Here is a 16,858-nt window from a genome sequence, read left to right on the forward strand (position 1 = left end):
TTTTAATTTACTTCTAGAGCAGTGGTTCTCAAACCTTTTTAATTTACTTCTAGAGCAGTGGTTCTCAAACCTTTTTAATTTACTTCTAGAGCAGTGGTTCTCAAACCTTTTTGTCTCAGGATACCCCTGTAAGTAACATTTTCATCCACGGCACCCCCTGAATTAAATTGTTCTTATAGAACCTGACGTTTATTTCATATTATAGTACGTAAATATGCAAATCTTTTCTCCTAAGATACAGTAGGTCATGAGGAAAGTATTAGAGGATATCAATCTCCTATTCTGGGGGGGGGGACATTAATCAAATCCCTTCGCTAAAAATATCTACCGCAACTCTTGACCTGTGTCACGGCACCCACATTGGAGAAACCCTGTTCTAGAGTGTACTGCACTTCATTACCTTCATATCAGTGATGGTCGTTCCATGGATTTCTTTCATCTGTTTCGCTAAATCCTGCATCATGCTGTGAAACCTTTGTCGGTTGTCTATATAGAAGCTGTACGCCATCAGAGTAGAGGGGTGCCATGCATTCTGGGAAACACAAACAACACTGAAGTCAACTTAAAGTTTGTCCCGATTTGTCAGGGAAATAAAGCAATTTTAGTCTGAAAATCTTGGGAATATTGTGTGGCGAATCGGGTCCAATATTTAGTTCAGTGAACTAAAGAATGAGCTAAAGAATGGTTCAGAAGCCGTTTCCACCTTCACTTTCCCATTGGAATGAATAGACCTGCTTCCCGTCTCCTAAAAGGCATCCGATACAGGGAGTAAAACGGAGATGGTATGTCTTGCTATTTCCATCTTGGATAGTAGTCAACTTTTGGAGATTCCTTACTTCCCCTTCCTGTGGTATTTCTTGCCCTTGTGTTTCTAAAGTTCATTTTTAACGTTTATAATTTCACTCTTCCGTTTAATGTTTTACTTCTGTTTTTAAAAGGTTTTACGCTCTGTACTGTAGCTCTACAGGTATATTCTGATAGTACTCATTGCTAAAGAGTGTTTGTTCAGTAGCCTAAAAGGGTCATCCCGCTCGGACATTGCATTCCCTTTGTTTACTAAAGAGCTGGAGAGAGAGAGGGGGGTGCTGACATTATCAGTTGTGTACATCTGTAAGTCAGGAGCCTACTGCATCTGCTGTTTCCATAGTGTGAGGCAGCTTGATGTACAAGCACAACTCATGGACATGACAATATGTCCCCCAATCCAACCTAGCCTCGCATAGCGATACTAATATCACAGCGTGGATATTAGTCTCGTCATTTAAATTTTTTTCCACAATGTACCGAGGCTAAATCCAACCCTGCAGTGCCAAACAGGGAGGCTATGTATAGGAATCATACATATAGAGGCGTATCATTCTATATAAACAGGTGTATATTCTATTGACCTATGTATGCTTCAATTTGTTCTCTGACTGAGTGTATTCATGTGGTCCCAGCACTGTGTCCTGTGTGTGACATGTTGTTTGCATCTGAACCAGTAGTGTTGCAATACACCACAGATATTCGGATTACTCCCTCAAGACCAGAACTGGTTGGGTGGGGAATATGGTATGATGTTTTGTTCAGTACGATAACTTGTTTTCATGTCAAGTCGACCTTTTTGGCAGTACCCAAATGTTCTGGAAAGTTCTGAGAAAAGGATGACTAATATGTTTTGGTAGAACTTGGAAAGGCCACGGAATATTCGTGTGCCGGCCCGGTATTGGTGATTGTGAAACCATCTGTGTTGTGAAATCATCCTCTATATAATCTGAGGGCAGCCAAAGTGAAGTCAGCTAATAGCCGACTAAACTAAGGACCACCTCTCTCTTTTGGTTCATCTTGCTTTGTATGGCAATATCATTCTTACTTTTTGTACTTATCATTTTGACTGAATCATTTGGATTTAGTCATCTACTTTATCTTTTGACTTACTCTCATTTTTGTATTATCTTCAAATAAACCTTTTTGATTAGACCTAATTGTTTTTGCCTCATTATCTACTGGAATATTGACAATCCTCAATAGCTACACCATTGTTACAGACGTGATACTGCACATGCTCCTGCATTTTGACTGATTGAACCCCGACCACCCCTTCTCATGGTGGACCCTCTTACCACAAGGCCACTGAGCTGGTACGGTCATATAGTAGCATCAAATAATAAACTAAAAGCATGTAATTAATGACTGAAACTAGGAGACCATAAACAGTACTGTATAGTGAGTGCTACTAAAATAATTAAAACTATATATTGAGCATGCTGACTGGAGCGTTTCCATTTTATGCAACAGTGTGAGTTAGCAAATTACAATGTAGCCGCGGATGTGCTGAAAGCTGAGGAGATGGCAGATGATCTTGTGGTCGGTTAGAGTGAGTTTGCAGACGGTGCAGAGATATACGCATCTATCAGTCTGCTCCTCACAGCTGCATTCCACCAGGTGCTCCAGACCTGCAGGGATCAAAAGGTACAACAGCAGTGCAATAATTAAGCAGCATGTGGTTCTATTCTACCAGTTAGTTGCAGAAAGAAGCTGCATTTACTCTGATGAGCTAGGTCTGACCCTGACATTTCAGATCAACAGAATCGTTCTTCTGCCTTGAAGACATTTTTATTCCACAGACTGTGTGTTAGGGTTTAATGCCGGGATCCCGGGATTTCGGGCCTCCCGGGAATAGGGCACGCAATTTCCCGCCCGGAAATTTCTTCGGGACCCGTTGTTTTTTTTTTCTTGTAGGGAAATGACACTAAAAGAGTTTTCACACAGTGCGCGTTCTTTCCCCTCATCTATGAGTGATCAAATGTCCAATCTGAACCCTCCCATCATTTTCAAACATGTTTGATGATATTTATATGGAATTATGGATTACACTCGAGGGCTGCAAGCCTGCAACGGGAACTGGAGCCAGCGGGACCCAACGTAAATGTTGGCGGCGCGGGCGGTATTTAAATAGCCTACCTGCGGGCGGGCAAGCACGGCCGCCGGCCGGTCAAGATGAAATCAGTGGGACCCCGCGAATCCTGCATCCTCACGCAATTAATCAGATAGGCCTACAGAGTTTATATACACTTTAGCAAAATATGAATGTCTGACAGACATCTTCAGGCCCGCTCCCAAAGCTGCTGCACCTGTCAATCATTAGCCTAATCAGTCACTCTGTGAGAATTGTGTGTATTACGGACGGAGCGAGGAGTTTCCTTTCCCTGTGATGGACATTGTCACTTCTAAACCCCTTTTTGCTTTTTCCTGCATGCATGTGTGCAGCAATAACGTGAAACGGAACACAAACAAAGATGAGTAGGCTACAATTTGTTTTATAATAACCACCAGCATGCAGCGTCTCTCTCTCTCTCTCTCTCTCTCCCCCTCTCTCTCTCTCTCTCTCTCTCTCTCGAATAATCAGTGTGCTGTGCACTGGACGTGCTGGCTAATTTAACACCCAATCGGACTTTTCATAAAGTACAAAGCGGGATGATCACATTCTCTGCAGCGGAGAAGGGGACCCACTGCATGCTCAAAGGGTGAAAGACCATGGCTAAGGTATCTATGTGAAAGACGTGAGGTCGTTTTTTCCCCGTGCTTCGACAGTCACATTAGTGCAAACTCCTGTGTCCCTTTTTCTGAATAGCGTAGTAGGCCTATAACATTATTAATATTTTAATTTAATACTTTTATTGTAGGCTATATGTTCATATTTCGTTCAAATAAAACGTTTTAAACCAAAAAATATCACTATTCTATTGAACATATGAAGTATCTATACATATAAATGCATTTTGGTGGGCACTTCTTTTCTTTTTTTTCTGACGGGAATTCCCGCGGGAGCCCGGGAAAAGGTCCGCAAATTCCCGGGAATTAAAATGAGCCAAATCCGGGAAAATATTAAACCCTACTGTGTGTGCATTCATAAAAGAACATGTGTACTTATTTTGTCCTCAGAATAATAAGTCATGCCGGCAGGAAGAGTCTGAGATAGAACTGGCTCTCACAGAGTAAGGGTCCACTCCAGGGACCCCCAGGGGTCCATGAGGGGGTTCCACGGCCCAGGGGGGGTCCCCGATAAATGGAGGGAAAAATATTAAATACGTAAGCCCTATTTTACTTTTTGACCATTTTCAAATGGGGGTCCACAGCCAAATATACACATCAGATTGGGCACCCTTGACAGGAAGGAACATGTTTACATATGATGTTTGTAAACTAATTTAAACTTTTAATTTGATTTATTTGTATTTTTGTTTGTTTATCTTGTCTATCCTTGTTTTATATTACGTTTCTGTGTTCATACATAATGTCCATGCATACTATTCTGTTGTTGTTGTTGTTGTTGCTTGTGTTTGTTTTTTCTGTTTTTTGTTTTCTGTATTTGTAAAAAATCCAAATAAAGTACTGATCATAAAAAAAAAACATGTTTGTGATCCACTGACCTAGAAAAGGATGATTCCTGTTGGGGGTTTCCAGGTATGTCCGTATAGTCATCTTTTTTTCTGTTGCAGCTGTGGAGGAGAGATGGACCACACATATTGGCACACATTGATTTGAAGAAGGATCTCTTACTGAAGGGTTCAGTCAAACTGCATAACTGACTGAAACTTATCAACTGACCTGTGGTCAGCTTCAGAAGGTTGCCATTCTGACTCAGAGCGTCCATTGCTGTCAAACAGTGAGGAGAATTATGAGTTCAGTTTACCACTCAAGAATACAAGTGTTAGTGAAATATTATATTTTTACATGTATAATTAATGCATTGTTGCAGAAATTCAATGTAAACGTCTTCGTTAGCCAATGGATAACTGGAGTGGAGGTCTGTGTTCATGTGTCCTAAATCAAAAACGACTTGAACGCATGGTGCTGTCAATCTAACAGATGATCTTCAGGATTAACATTTAAAAAATATATTATAAAACAGAAGGGCAGCATCACTGTACCTTTCCTATAACTGGTACCTTTCACCGTTTCAAACACATCTGGAGGCAGGTCCACAACCTGCACACAACAACAAAAAAACATGTCTATATTGAAAACATCATGCATCCCGTTGCTTCTGTTCAAAACATCAAAGGCATTTTATGAAAATGGCCAACTAAAGGCAAAGTAAATTTTGTGTTTGTATCACTGCACCTACCCAACAAATATATATATATGGCCCCATGAACCTTATCCCAGAGAACTGTAAGATCGTTCTGATCTTGTCGATTTGCCGCTAGTATTTGGTTCTATATTTATCACCCAGAGTTCAGTGCTGAATGCATTTTTTTCCTAAGTATTCTGTCCTAAAAAGGCGATAAAGGGGCTCCCTCGTAAAAAAAGAGAGCTTGTATCTCGATTGGACTTCACCTGTATAATCATGTCTAGGAGAGACTAACCTTTGACACAATCTAAATGTGTCAATAGAAGGAGCAGAGAGACAAAAATACAACCACCCCAATTGTAAATAATATTGTGTGAACAGATTATGTTGCGTTGCATTATGTTATGCATTAAAAAAAAAAGAAAAAAAAAGAAAGTGTGTGTGTGTGTGTGTGAGTGAGTGAGTGAGTGAGTGAGTGAGTGAGTGAGTGAACGAGCGTGTGCGTGCGTGTGCTGGCTGTTTTCTCATTTTCATTTGAATTAATTCCCAAACGAGAAAAAAAAGGGGGAATAAAGTAGTCATTATCACAATTGCACTGTGATCAAATCCAAGTGTTCTGTGCATGCCAACTGACCTGCAGGTCCCCAGTGTGTTGTATCCAGAACTTCAGAACGTCTGGGTTGGTGTAGATCTGGGACAAAACAGGAATGACAAATCTCAAGTACAAAGAACCTTTATCCAAGATGATGTGCATCTCTGTATAAGGTGGTGGTGAACACTTACATAGTAATTGCGACAGTGGTCAGTAGAGTCGAGATGTTCGGCGCATCCGTCCGAAATCAAGACCTCACACGCGTGGCACAGGTAAAACAGCGAGCCATCCTCTGAATCCAAGCAAAGTGTCACCAGAGAGAAGCCTAGGAGAGAAGCAAATACAAAAAACAAACGTTCACGTGTGTTAAGTGAGGAACAAGTGATGTTGTTACACTTTTTTCTTTTACATCATTTCCCTTTTTTTGTACGTCAACTACACACAAGATAATCTCAGCCTAATATAATAGGCAGATAAGTGATTTTGTCCATTGTAAATTCAATTCAAGATCAAGAGCTTCATGTATGTCCTTTTTGTAATCGATTATCGATGTATAGAAAGGCCTAACCAGGGACTCAGCGTGCAAATTAGCCTCGGCTATCAACCCCACATGCAATGCAACCGTTTATTGACATTGACATTAACTTAATGCACTGATATTTTATTGTCACCTTCAAAGAAATATATAAATAGATATGTTTGTGGTCATCGTTTACCTCACATTCTGGTTTAGATACAGTGAAAAACTGTCCTGTAACCACTACTTTTTGCACAAAGGGTTTTTGATAGTATAGTACTAGGTCTTAGATAGTATAGGACTTATGAACAAGCAGGCCCCATCTTAGTTCCGTGCATAAAAATGTAATGTGATGCCTCTTGGAACTATGACTGGTAGCCTTTTGTTAGCATTGTTTATTTTATTGTCAATGTACTGTGTGACCTGTTTGTTTGTGTATGTTTTTTGTATCCCGATGACTGCTTGGCACAAAACAAATTTCCGAAAAGGACAAATAAAGTATCTATCTATCTAATGTGTGAACAATAGTTAGTAGGAATCTGTGGTTTCTATAAGCGTATTACTTCCCAACTCCTGTATACAGTACATCTACAATATAAAGTAAATAGCAGGACAAAATGTAAAGAATTATAACACACACATACACACTTTACTAACCTAATTTCGGGCGCCTTTCCAGAATGTCAATGTGGTTCACAAGAACTGTAAGAGAGTCAGTCATGGAAAACATCAACAATGCACAATATTGAAAAACAATTTTCATACAACATTAAATGTATTGAAGAATTAAAAAATAAAATACATAGCTGGACAAGGACAGAGAAAACGTAAAAGTCAGGGAAAGAAAACATAAAAACCTTTGCATGTCTGCACTTAATGTACTGGCAATGATTTTCAATTTAGGAATTTGGCAGACGCTCTTAATCCAGAGCGAGATCCAGTAAGCAAGAACAAAAAATCTAGCTAAGAACCTAACAGTGGATGTATATAATGTAACTATGCATATATACTACTATATAGTGCTATGTCTACATAAAATGCTATCTCTAAGTTAGATAAGTTGAGTCTTTGCATACGCCTGTAAGGTCGTCGGACTAGGGCAAGTGCTACGGTAAGTGCTACGGGCCAAGATGGAGTCTGAAGAGGTGGGTCTTCAATGATGTACAATTACAATACACATGTTATGTACCGTTAAGTACACAGCGTACACAGCAACGATATGTGCACAAAGGCAGAGAAAAAGAGAAAACCAAGGGCTCACCGGAGACTTACAAGTCAATAAAGTTAAAATAGTAAAAGGTGCTGCTAGATCAGACGGGACAAAACATTAGATTCAAAAAGGGAGATCCAGGCACTCATCAGAGCTGAACGATACGTGCATGTTTGCTTATCTTGCCCATCCATACAAGGCCTGCCCTTCCCTGACCGCACACATATCTCTGAAAGCAGGGTGAGGTGATCGTGCACTGGGTGAAGTTGGAACACTCGAGTGACAGTTTGGTTTTGTCTTTAGGTCTCACAGTCATCATGTTTAAGTATTATGCTTCCACTCTTGCTTCTACACACTGAGACAAATAATAAAGAAAGATAACTGGGGGGGGGGGGTTGACAAACAGATGTGGTATGTGTTGTTTGCATCTCTCTGTTTGCATACTCAGGGTTTCTACTAGGTTGGTTATCTTCTGCAACTGTGTAGCCACAAAACGCACACACGTGTGTAACCCTATGCTGTATACACATGTTCTCTTGTTTCCTTTCTGTTCTGGTGTAGAGGGAAAGTGGCCGTGCTAAAACAGAGCAAGTGATATTTGTTCTTACTACAGGTGATCTACAAAAGTAGAACTCTTGGCCGTTCACGTGGATTTATTTAATCTATTTTTGTTATTAAATCACCAGTTCTCCAGCACGGTATCCTTCTTTCTTTAGGATAAGGATTATTCCGGAAAGGAAGAGGTTACACGTGTGTAGCTCTCTGTCTCTCTCTTTCTCTGTGTGAAGACAGTCACAGTCCCCATGCATTTTGGATTGATTGAGCAGTTTATTTGAAAATGAATTCATAATTCATTTTGAGGAAGGGCTGTACCCTTCCTGCTTGACTACTCACTGATTGTCCTGATAGGCCCTCCCCCTATTATCTTGGGATGTCGGTTTTGCTATTTTAATATTATGACTTGCCCTTTTGAGTGCATTTTTAGCGCCCTTCATGTGAGTGCATTTGGGTAAATTAAAAATGTAATACTGTAATTAAACTATCTCTCTTGTGTCTAATATTGTTATGGAATTTATATACTATACGGTGATATGCAAGATTCATAATTGCACATTTTGTATATATTTGAGTGAATACTCAGACATATGGTTATTAGACAAATAGACAGATTAGTTAGTCAGGCTGTTTGCTCCATGTCATGAAAGTGAAGGATGAAAGAGGCTAGTTTTTAAAACAACTTGTGATGGTTGTCAATTGTCATGTGAGTTTGCCTATATAAGCAAGGGTAGTTGTCCATGTCACACTCCAACCGTCCATGAAACGGAAGTCCATGGACGGTTGGCTTTTGCATGGCTCATCTTCTCAATAAAGGACCACTATTTCTATACTTCTGTCTGTCATCACTGCGATATAAACATTATCTCTCTCTATCTATCTAGCTCTCTATTATACTCCTTCTCGCAGCTTTCCAAAATAAAGCAGAAAATGACAAACTGTCAACTGAATTGAATTTTAATTCACACATTAATCATGTTACCAAGATCGCCTTTTTTCATCTTAGAAATATTGCACGAATCAGAGCCCATTTGTCATTGGACGATGCAAAAACGCTAATCCAAGCCTTTGTTTTTTCTCGGCTTGATTACTGCAATGCACTTTTTTCTGGACTGCCTAAGAAAACAACTGACAGATTACAACTTGTCCAAAATGCAGCAGCCAGAGTTTTAACTAGAACTAAGATGAGAGAACATATTACTCCAGTTTTGGCTTCATTGCACTGGCTTCCGGTTGTTTTTAGGATTGATTTTAAAATTATTTTACTTGTTTATAAAGCTCTAAATGGTCTCGCACCTTCCTACCTACATGACTGCCTGCCTAAATATGTCCCAAACCGCCCCCTAAGGTCTTCCACTGCTGGCCTGCTCGCTTTGCCTAAAAAAATGGCAACAAAAAAATACGGGGAAGCAGCTTTTTGCTTCTACGGGCCGACGGCGTGGAACAAACTCCCACTGTACCTTCGACAGGCAGCCTCTGTAGACATTTTTAAAGCACAGCTCAAGACCCACTTCTACACCCTTGCTTTTAATTGATTTGTTTTTTAATTTATTTTGTTATTCATGTCCTCACTGTATTGCATTACTGCTCTTGTTTTTTTATGTTTATGCCTTGCTTTTCTTTTCTTTTTTTCTCTCTTCATTGCTCTGTAAAGCACTTTGAGCTGCATTTCATGTCATGAAAGGTGCTATACAAATAGTTTTATTATTATTATTAAACAAAAGATCTTACCTGGGCCATAGGACACTTCTGAAAACCAGAGGAAGAGCGCATCCAGAAAGAAAAAGAAGAAAACAGAACAGAGGTTACAGGTTAAGGAATACAGTAACTACTTTGTGTTGAAATCTCATGCGAGATAGACATTGTAGCTGTGACTCTACACAGCTACAATGTCTATCTCGCACTTCCAAGTTCCTCTACACTGTAGAGGAACTTGGAAGTGATGTTGTTACAATACCATGTGTGCGATTGAATGACTCTTGTGGCATTGATCCAACTCAATAGCCTGGGTTCCAGCCTGATTCGCTGCGATTGTATTGTCACTTCGCAAAGTGACAATACAAATTCACGGAACGCTGCGAATCAGGCTGGAACCCAGGCTACCAACTAATCCCATCACAAGTCATTTTAGTCATGTCTTTAATGTTTATCACATACCAAACCTTTATTTGCCCTGGGTGAGAGGAGTGATACAAGCCTGAATTTGCCCTGGGTGAGGGGTAGTGCTGCACGATCCTTGCTCAAATGTGAATTTCGATTTTCTTCCACAAGAAATAAGATCACGATTCTCAAACGATTCAAATTTGTTTCTATGAAAGTATTGATTGTCTTTGGTCTGTAGTTGCTAAACATTACTACGTTCAAAATGTGGCACCTGGAGCCAACTAATGTGGCTTTAACCAGACAACATCAAAGTGCTGGACTTAAATTGGACTTTATTTTTTTATTATTATTTGTTTTTGTACAGTGTGCACTGTACAGTATGTGGACCATGGTGCCATTGATCAATTATTGATGAAAAGCTTCAAATATATTATTTAGGCCCCAAAATCTATAAATCTCACACTATTAAGGCACCCGGCCGGTTCCACGCACTGCACAAGGTGCCCTTTTTTTCACTTGAGCACCTGCCCCTCTAAATGTCAGTGCACGCCACTGCTTAAACCTCTCTTAAAGTCTCTCTTTTGTAGCAAAAACACAAGAGTAACTAAAATAAATTGGACAGCCAACAAGTGCTGCACCATTCTTGCTCAAATTTAGGAATTGAGATTGTGTAGGTGTCTGAATCTAGATCTTTTTTAGATGAATTGTGCAGCACTAGTGAGGAGAGTGATAAAAGCCTGTATTTGCCCTGGGTAAATAGAACTATGAATAGATAAATCATCACCTACTGGTTATATGTCTCAAAGCGATAGGTCCGATAACCATGGCCAAATATTGAATGCCCTGAATTGCTCTACATTTAAACATTTTTCTGAAAAGAAATTATTATCTTGGAGGCACAATATAGGTTTTTTTTACTACATAAGAGAGGGCCTTACCTTTCTGAAACAGTTCTGCCCTTTTCTGTGGGTATAGAACACAAGAGACAGGATTAGTAATGATAAATGTAGACACCGGACGGTGGTACAGAATAAATCAGACTTAATGTATGCCATTTCACAGCATTATTGACTGGGTCAACAACATGACCCAGGTGCTATAAATACACAGCATTTATAAATACACTGTATTTACAGAGGCAGAGCATCTTTCAGTACATTGGTACCCATGTTCAGGTCATGGACCAATTTTTATGGAAGGGTTGTGTGAAATATCCCCCTTTTTTGTTTCTTTAAATTTGTATTTATCATTTTAAAACATTTTAAACTAAAGAAAAGTCAAAAAGTCAACAAATCACAACTTTATCAATTATTACCGTATTTCATTTTTTCCCCCCAGAAATATTTCATGAATTAAATAAAAAAATTCAATAATTTCCAGAAATACATAAAAAAAGGCATTTACGAAAGAATGAAAATAACCGCATCTGAGCGGTTTCCCAGCTCTGTTGTGAGCTTGTAGATCTGCTATTTTCCCCTCGGAATAGAATACTATATACTGTAGGGATGCTAGGGTTCAAGTGGTTGTCGAGTCAGAATAGCGAGTGGTTTTCAAAGCAAAGCAGACAGACCAGGATCCTTCAGCGATGCTCATTTATTTCAAGTGAACTGCAGTGGTTCACTTGAAATAGGTGACCTATCACCTATATGTCTTACACCTCAGTCGTATCTAGAAGTTAATCTGTCGATCAGGGCTGAGTGCAAAAACCTTATTGCCCTTATCACTCTGTCTGCAATATACTATTACTAATGCTTATCTGCTGTAAGGTTCCGTTACGCTGCTTGTGTTCCTTGGTACAGCAGAGCACTGCTGTAGCAGGATGCGTCAGATGGAAGCATCTTCCCACAGAAGGGGCCCTGGAAGGCCTCTGAGCTTGACCCCCACCTTTGCCTGCCGACTCAGCTAACGTCCCCTAATAAACAGACTCTCAGATATTATGATCTTGATGAACTTGTAACCCTACTGTATGTATCCACATATTCTCAGAAATATTGCCTCGCGTGAACGCCACGTAGGCAGGAACTGTGACTCCTTTGACTGTATAAATTCCCTATGCATTTGTAATGAACTCAGAACATGCTTGAACGCAAAACACTTGTTGTGGGCATTCAAATCTGTTCTCAGGTGCACCTCTCCTTATTCTCTCCCTCTCCCTCTTGTATTGCTGCTAACTTGGATTGGTCAACCACCATTCCTTTCTTTTGGGTTCAACATCCTCACATTCCAAAAAGGTGTTGTGCAGACCAGAGAGGCAGCCTGGAATACAATCACATCAGAGCCCTGAAGGCCACAGCATCAACACACGTAATAGAGGAAATACATGAATCAGCTTTTTAACATTAACGGTTGTCAACGGTTCATATGTCTATCGGACTCATGGCCTTATGGTTCCTGACTAGTCATTGAATTCCACATAATAATCTTTTTTCCTCTGTATCCACTGAGCTCTTTATGGCAAAGAACTCTGTGGTTTTCAGAAAGTCTGAAATGTGCATTTTCTAACCTTAAAGCCAAATTCCAATACCCCAAATCTTACGGTGAAATTGGTGACCTGCCGAAAATATGTGACCATCTTGTGGACTTCACATAACTTACATGGAGGTCTTTAAAGGGCAAAGTGTTCCAGAGCCTGGGGGCAGCCGCCGCGAAGGCTCGATCACCCTTGGATCTTTTGTTGGTCACTATCACATCTAGTTTGAGCTGGTCGGCCAACCTCAAAGCCCTAGGTGGGTTATAATTTGAGATAAGGTCTGCAAGGGATGAGGGTGCTAACCCATTTAGAATTTTAAAAACATACATTAAAATCTTAAAATCAATGAGGAAAGCGGAATCGAACCGGGAGCCAATGGAGCGAGGCTAGGACTGGAGTGATGTGCTCTCGCTTCTTGGTTCCAGTGAGGAGACGGGCAGCGGCGTTTTGGATCAGCTGTAAGCGCCTGAGCAGTGATTGGTCAATACCGACATATAGGGAGTTACAGTAATCCAGTCTGGATGAAATAAAGGGGCGTGTACTATAACCCTTTCCAGGTCATTATGGGAGAGGTAGGGTTTAACCTTGGCTAAGAGCCGAAGGTGGAAAAAGCTGGTTTCGACCACCGAGCTAACCTGTTTGTCCAGGTTGAAGGCTGAATCAAAAGTGACCCCGAGGTTTTTGACCGAGGAGTGTGTGAATGAACTGCTGGTGAGCAACACGGGTGCTCCCCAGGGCACTGTGCTTTCACCCTTCCTGTTCACCCTCTACACATTCTATTTCCTCAGCTCATATTACCCCATCATCAACTTTATGTACTCTTAATGTATTCTGTCTAAACAGTAAACACCAATCCTAGGTGACTCTGCCACTTGGATGAATTGACTGTCACATCATAATCCCACGTATCCCGAGAGAAGACAGACTATGCACCCACTGCACACAAAATGAAGTGGAAACTGAGCTACACTTCCTAACCATCTGTCCATTGTACCAAGACATCAGAGACACATACTTCCCACAGATCACAACCACACACGGAGATTTTGAAAACATGACCAATGACAAAAAACTACCATATCTGCTGGGCGAAGTACAACAATGTGCAAACACAGCAGCAAGATTTGTGAGTTGCTGTGATAGGAGAAGGATATCAAACGGAACGCAACCACCCTAAAGACTAATCATTGTGTATATTCCTGCACTATACCTGCATCCAGTGATCTTGGTACATAGAAATTGATCTATTGAAGATTCTGACTTTCAAATGTACATATTTTTTGTTTTGATTGTATTGTTGTATTGTGCTTTCTGCTTTGGCAATGTAAACGTATGTTTTCTCATGCCAATGAAGCCCTTTGAATTGAATTGACTGCCAGTCAGAACATCTCACTTCTGACACCAATGTAACGTTTAGCACCCTGAGCAGGGTTGCGGCTGTCAGCTAATCATTTCCAACGCGTGAATCTAGTTTGCGTCCGAGCATAGGCATGGTAACGCCCCGCCTGCCTCTGATTGGCCTACCCGTCTTGACTGTCCTCCGAGGTGGATATAGCTATGATGGATAGTCTGATGTGAGGTTACTCCGTGGTGGGAAATAATACGTATGTATGTATGTATAATAAAAAGTATGGTATGATACAAGAGAACTGTCTGTAACTTGTACGTTTTATTTTTGTAGAAGAGGCAAACTAAAATTGTTTATGCCGTTTGCTTTGATGGAATCATTGATTGCACACATGTACATTGTACTATGATTTGATTTGGGTGTGTACTTCTAAATAAAGTGTTAGTGTTGATTATCGTGTATTAATCTAATTATAGTAAACTAATACTGTCTATATTTTAAAAGGATAAAGGTGAAGGGAAAAGAGACCTTTTTACAGTACAATGTTTCACGTTTACTTACACATACAAATAAATTACACAATCAACACAAACACTATTTAGAACGCACCCAAATCAAATCATATTACAGTGTACATGTTCAATCAATTATTCAATCAAAGCAAACGGCATAAACAATATTAGTTTGCCTCTCTAATAAAACGTACAAGTTAGTTACAAGGCTGCATTCTCGCATTCTGTCACGCGTGCCAAGCTGTCATTCTCTTGTATTATTTCCCACCACGGAGTAACCTCGCAACTCGGAGGACAGTCAAGACGGGCAGTGTCGGCCAATCAGAGGCAGGCAGGGCGTTAACATGCCCAGACCATGCCCACCCTGGGCAAGACCTACGCTGAAAAGACTATCAGCGGAAGTTGCGGGATTTTAGCGGAAGTATTGCCCAAGGAAATTACGTTGATGCTTTACAAATCAGTTTACATTCTCCGCGAATGAAACAAGTGTTGTGATTGGTCGGGAAAATATCGTATCCGGGGGAAATACATCTGACTGATGTTCCGGAGGATACATCCGCCCGATAGCTTCTCTGCCTTACGTTGTGACCAGGCTCTTCTTTTCTAGCCTGGGACCGAGGCTAGACCATGCCTATGCTCGGACGCAAACTAGATTAACGCATTTCCAACACCAAAAGGTTGAGGTGACTATTATGGAATCTTCTCTTTCATTAAGTAATCATTAAACAATCAAATACATACACAATATGATCTGATGTAATAAACATATTGTACACATGTGATGTATTTGTAGACGATTGTACTTAAGTACATGAAGTAGAGAAGAATGTGCATACGTGACTACATGCTGGCTCTGCCACAGAGAGCCAAGTCCCTCGGCCCAGGTCATAATGACCTGGTGGTTTAGACTCAAATAATAGTTCTTTTGGGAATAGAAATATTTCCTGGCAAGAGTTGGGTTGCTGCAGCTACAGCACAATCATATTATGATAACCAGATGTTTTGGTAATGCAACACTGCGGGCGTCCGGGCGGGCCCCCATGACGATTATAAAAACATTTCGTCTCTGCCGCCTACTTTTGTATTTATTTACACTGTTGTAATTCAATTCTAATAGTACTGAATTACAACAGTGTACATACATAGATAGAAAGGGGAATAGGAAACATGTGCTTTTTGTGTTATCCTATTCCTTTTAGCATTCTTATACAGTGGCTCTGATTGTCTGCTTCTCTCTGCTTCTAAGCTCATTTCAACTGGTCAGAGACTAACAAACTTGCGCGGCTAACAGTTCGTGTGGCAAGGCCCTCAGAGGAGCTGGCCTGCAGGGGGTCTTAACAAATAGCCAGCTAGGGGCCACTATTGATAAAGAAGACAGATGGTTTGCTTGCATTCTGTAGGGACGTATAGGGACCCCTACTGTGTTCCTCCCTGACTCTGCCCAGGTTAGCATTTGCATTTTAAGACCCCAGTGTCAATCATGATGTTCTGTGTCTGTACGACAGCTCATGTAACTCTCAATTTAAGGATTTGGTTCAGTTGGGGCTGACCGCCTGCGAACGTAGTCAGCCATGCAGGTTCCTGATTGTGCTCTGCTGTATTTTGTACTCTGTCTCCGAGTCTTAATAAACCACAGGATAAACATCACTGTCTACATCTGCTGTCTGCTGTGTCTCCACTCTCCGTGCTCTCCAGTTTTTAGTTATGTCTATAAAATGTATATACACAACACTGTTAAAAGTTGCTGCTTGCAAACTCTGTCTAGGTTTCCACTTTCCAGGGATAATGAAGCTACTTTTCTTTAGTATCCCATGGCTGTTGTTTATTAGTACTAGACATAGCCTACCTGTCGATGTTCCTTAGTTCTCAGATGTTGCTTGAATTTGGCGATTAATGGACCTTCCCCATAAAGGCAGACCTGACAGAAGAAAATAAAACAAAAACATAAACAACGCTCTTTCTAGAATTCTAAAGCAGTTATACTGTAATTTAAGAATAAGAGCGCATGTAACATTTACAAACATTTAAACGTGAGGAAAAACACAACAACAACAAAGCGAAAAGTCTATTTGTTTACCTACCTGACAGAATAGCCCTGGTGGAGCCATGCTGGTTCAAGTAAACTGACCCGGAAATTACTTTCTGAACGGATCCGACATGGAAGCCCTGGTCCGGGTCGGGGGACACTGCATTCCCTGGAAAGAAACCGGTCCGTGCGCGTCTGAACGGGTTCAAAAAATGTACCTAATTATTGACCGCAGGTTGTTTTGCGCTGAACGTGATCATGGGTTTCTCAATTCTCTCAGTAAAAGTTGTGAAATGAAAGTAAAGGAAATGCAGTGTTGCCAGATTGTGTGAGAAATAAGCAACCAGGTCATAGTGAAAGAGATAGTGAAAGCCCAGTGGTCCGGGGACCCCCAGGGGTCCTTGAGGGAGTTCCAGGGGGTCCCCAGCTAAATGATAGTTTGGAACCAAATGGACCCTTATGGGTCTGT

The 16,858-nt window shown here is 40.7% G+C and overlaps 1 protein-coding gene across 3 annotated transcripts in view; it reads right to left on the reverse strand.

The window, feature by feature from the left end:
* LOC306939055 (uncharacterized protein) overlaps window positions 1–16,606 on the reverse strand; it is a 67,733-nt gene extending 51,127 nt beyond the window's left edge. For all 3 annotated transcript variants that reach the window (XM_079523520.1, XM_079523519.1, XM_079523518.1), the window contains exons 1-12: window positions 16,445–16,606; window positions 16,210–16,281; window positions 10,972–10,996; window positions 9,662–9,679; window positions 6,823–6,867; window positions 5,840–5,973; window positions 5,691–5,747; window positions 4,914–4,971; window positions 4,591–4,638; window positions 4,413–4,481; window positions 2,296–2,435; window positions 401–532 (exon numbers count right to left, since the gene is read on the reverse strand). In XM_079523520.1, the coding sequence (XP_079379646.1) occupies window positions 401–532; window positions 2,296–2,435; window positions 4,413–4,481; window positions 4,591–4,638; window positions 4,914–4,971; window positions 5,691–5,747; window positions 5,840–5,973; window positions 6,823–6,867; window positions 9,662–9,679; window positions 10,972–10,996; window positions 16,210–16,281; window positions 16,445–16,471 (825 nt within the window). In that variant the 5' untranslated portion in view covers window positions 16,472–16,606. The remainder of the gene's footprint in view (window positions 1–400; window positions 533–2,295; window positions 2,436–4,412; window positions 4,482–4,590; window positions 4,639–4,913; window positions 4,972–5,690; window positions 5,748–5,839; window positions 5,974–6,822; window positions 6,868–9,661; window positions 9,680–10,971; window positions 10,997–16,209; window positions 16,282–16,444) is intronic.
* Between the last annotated feature and the right edge of the window lie 252 nt (window positions 16,607–16,858).

The sequence above is a fragment of the Electrona antarctica genome (assembly GCF_951216825.1).
Source record: "Electrona antarctica genome assembly, chromosome: 15".
In the NCBI taxonomy this organism is placed as follows: Eukaryota; Metazoa; Chordata; class Actinopteri; order Myctophiformes; family Myctophidae; genus Electrona; species Electrona antarctica.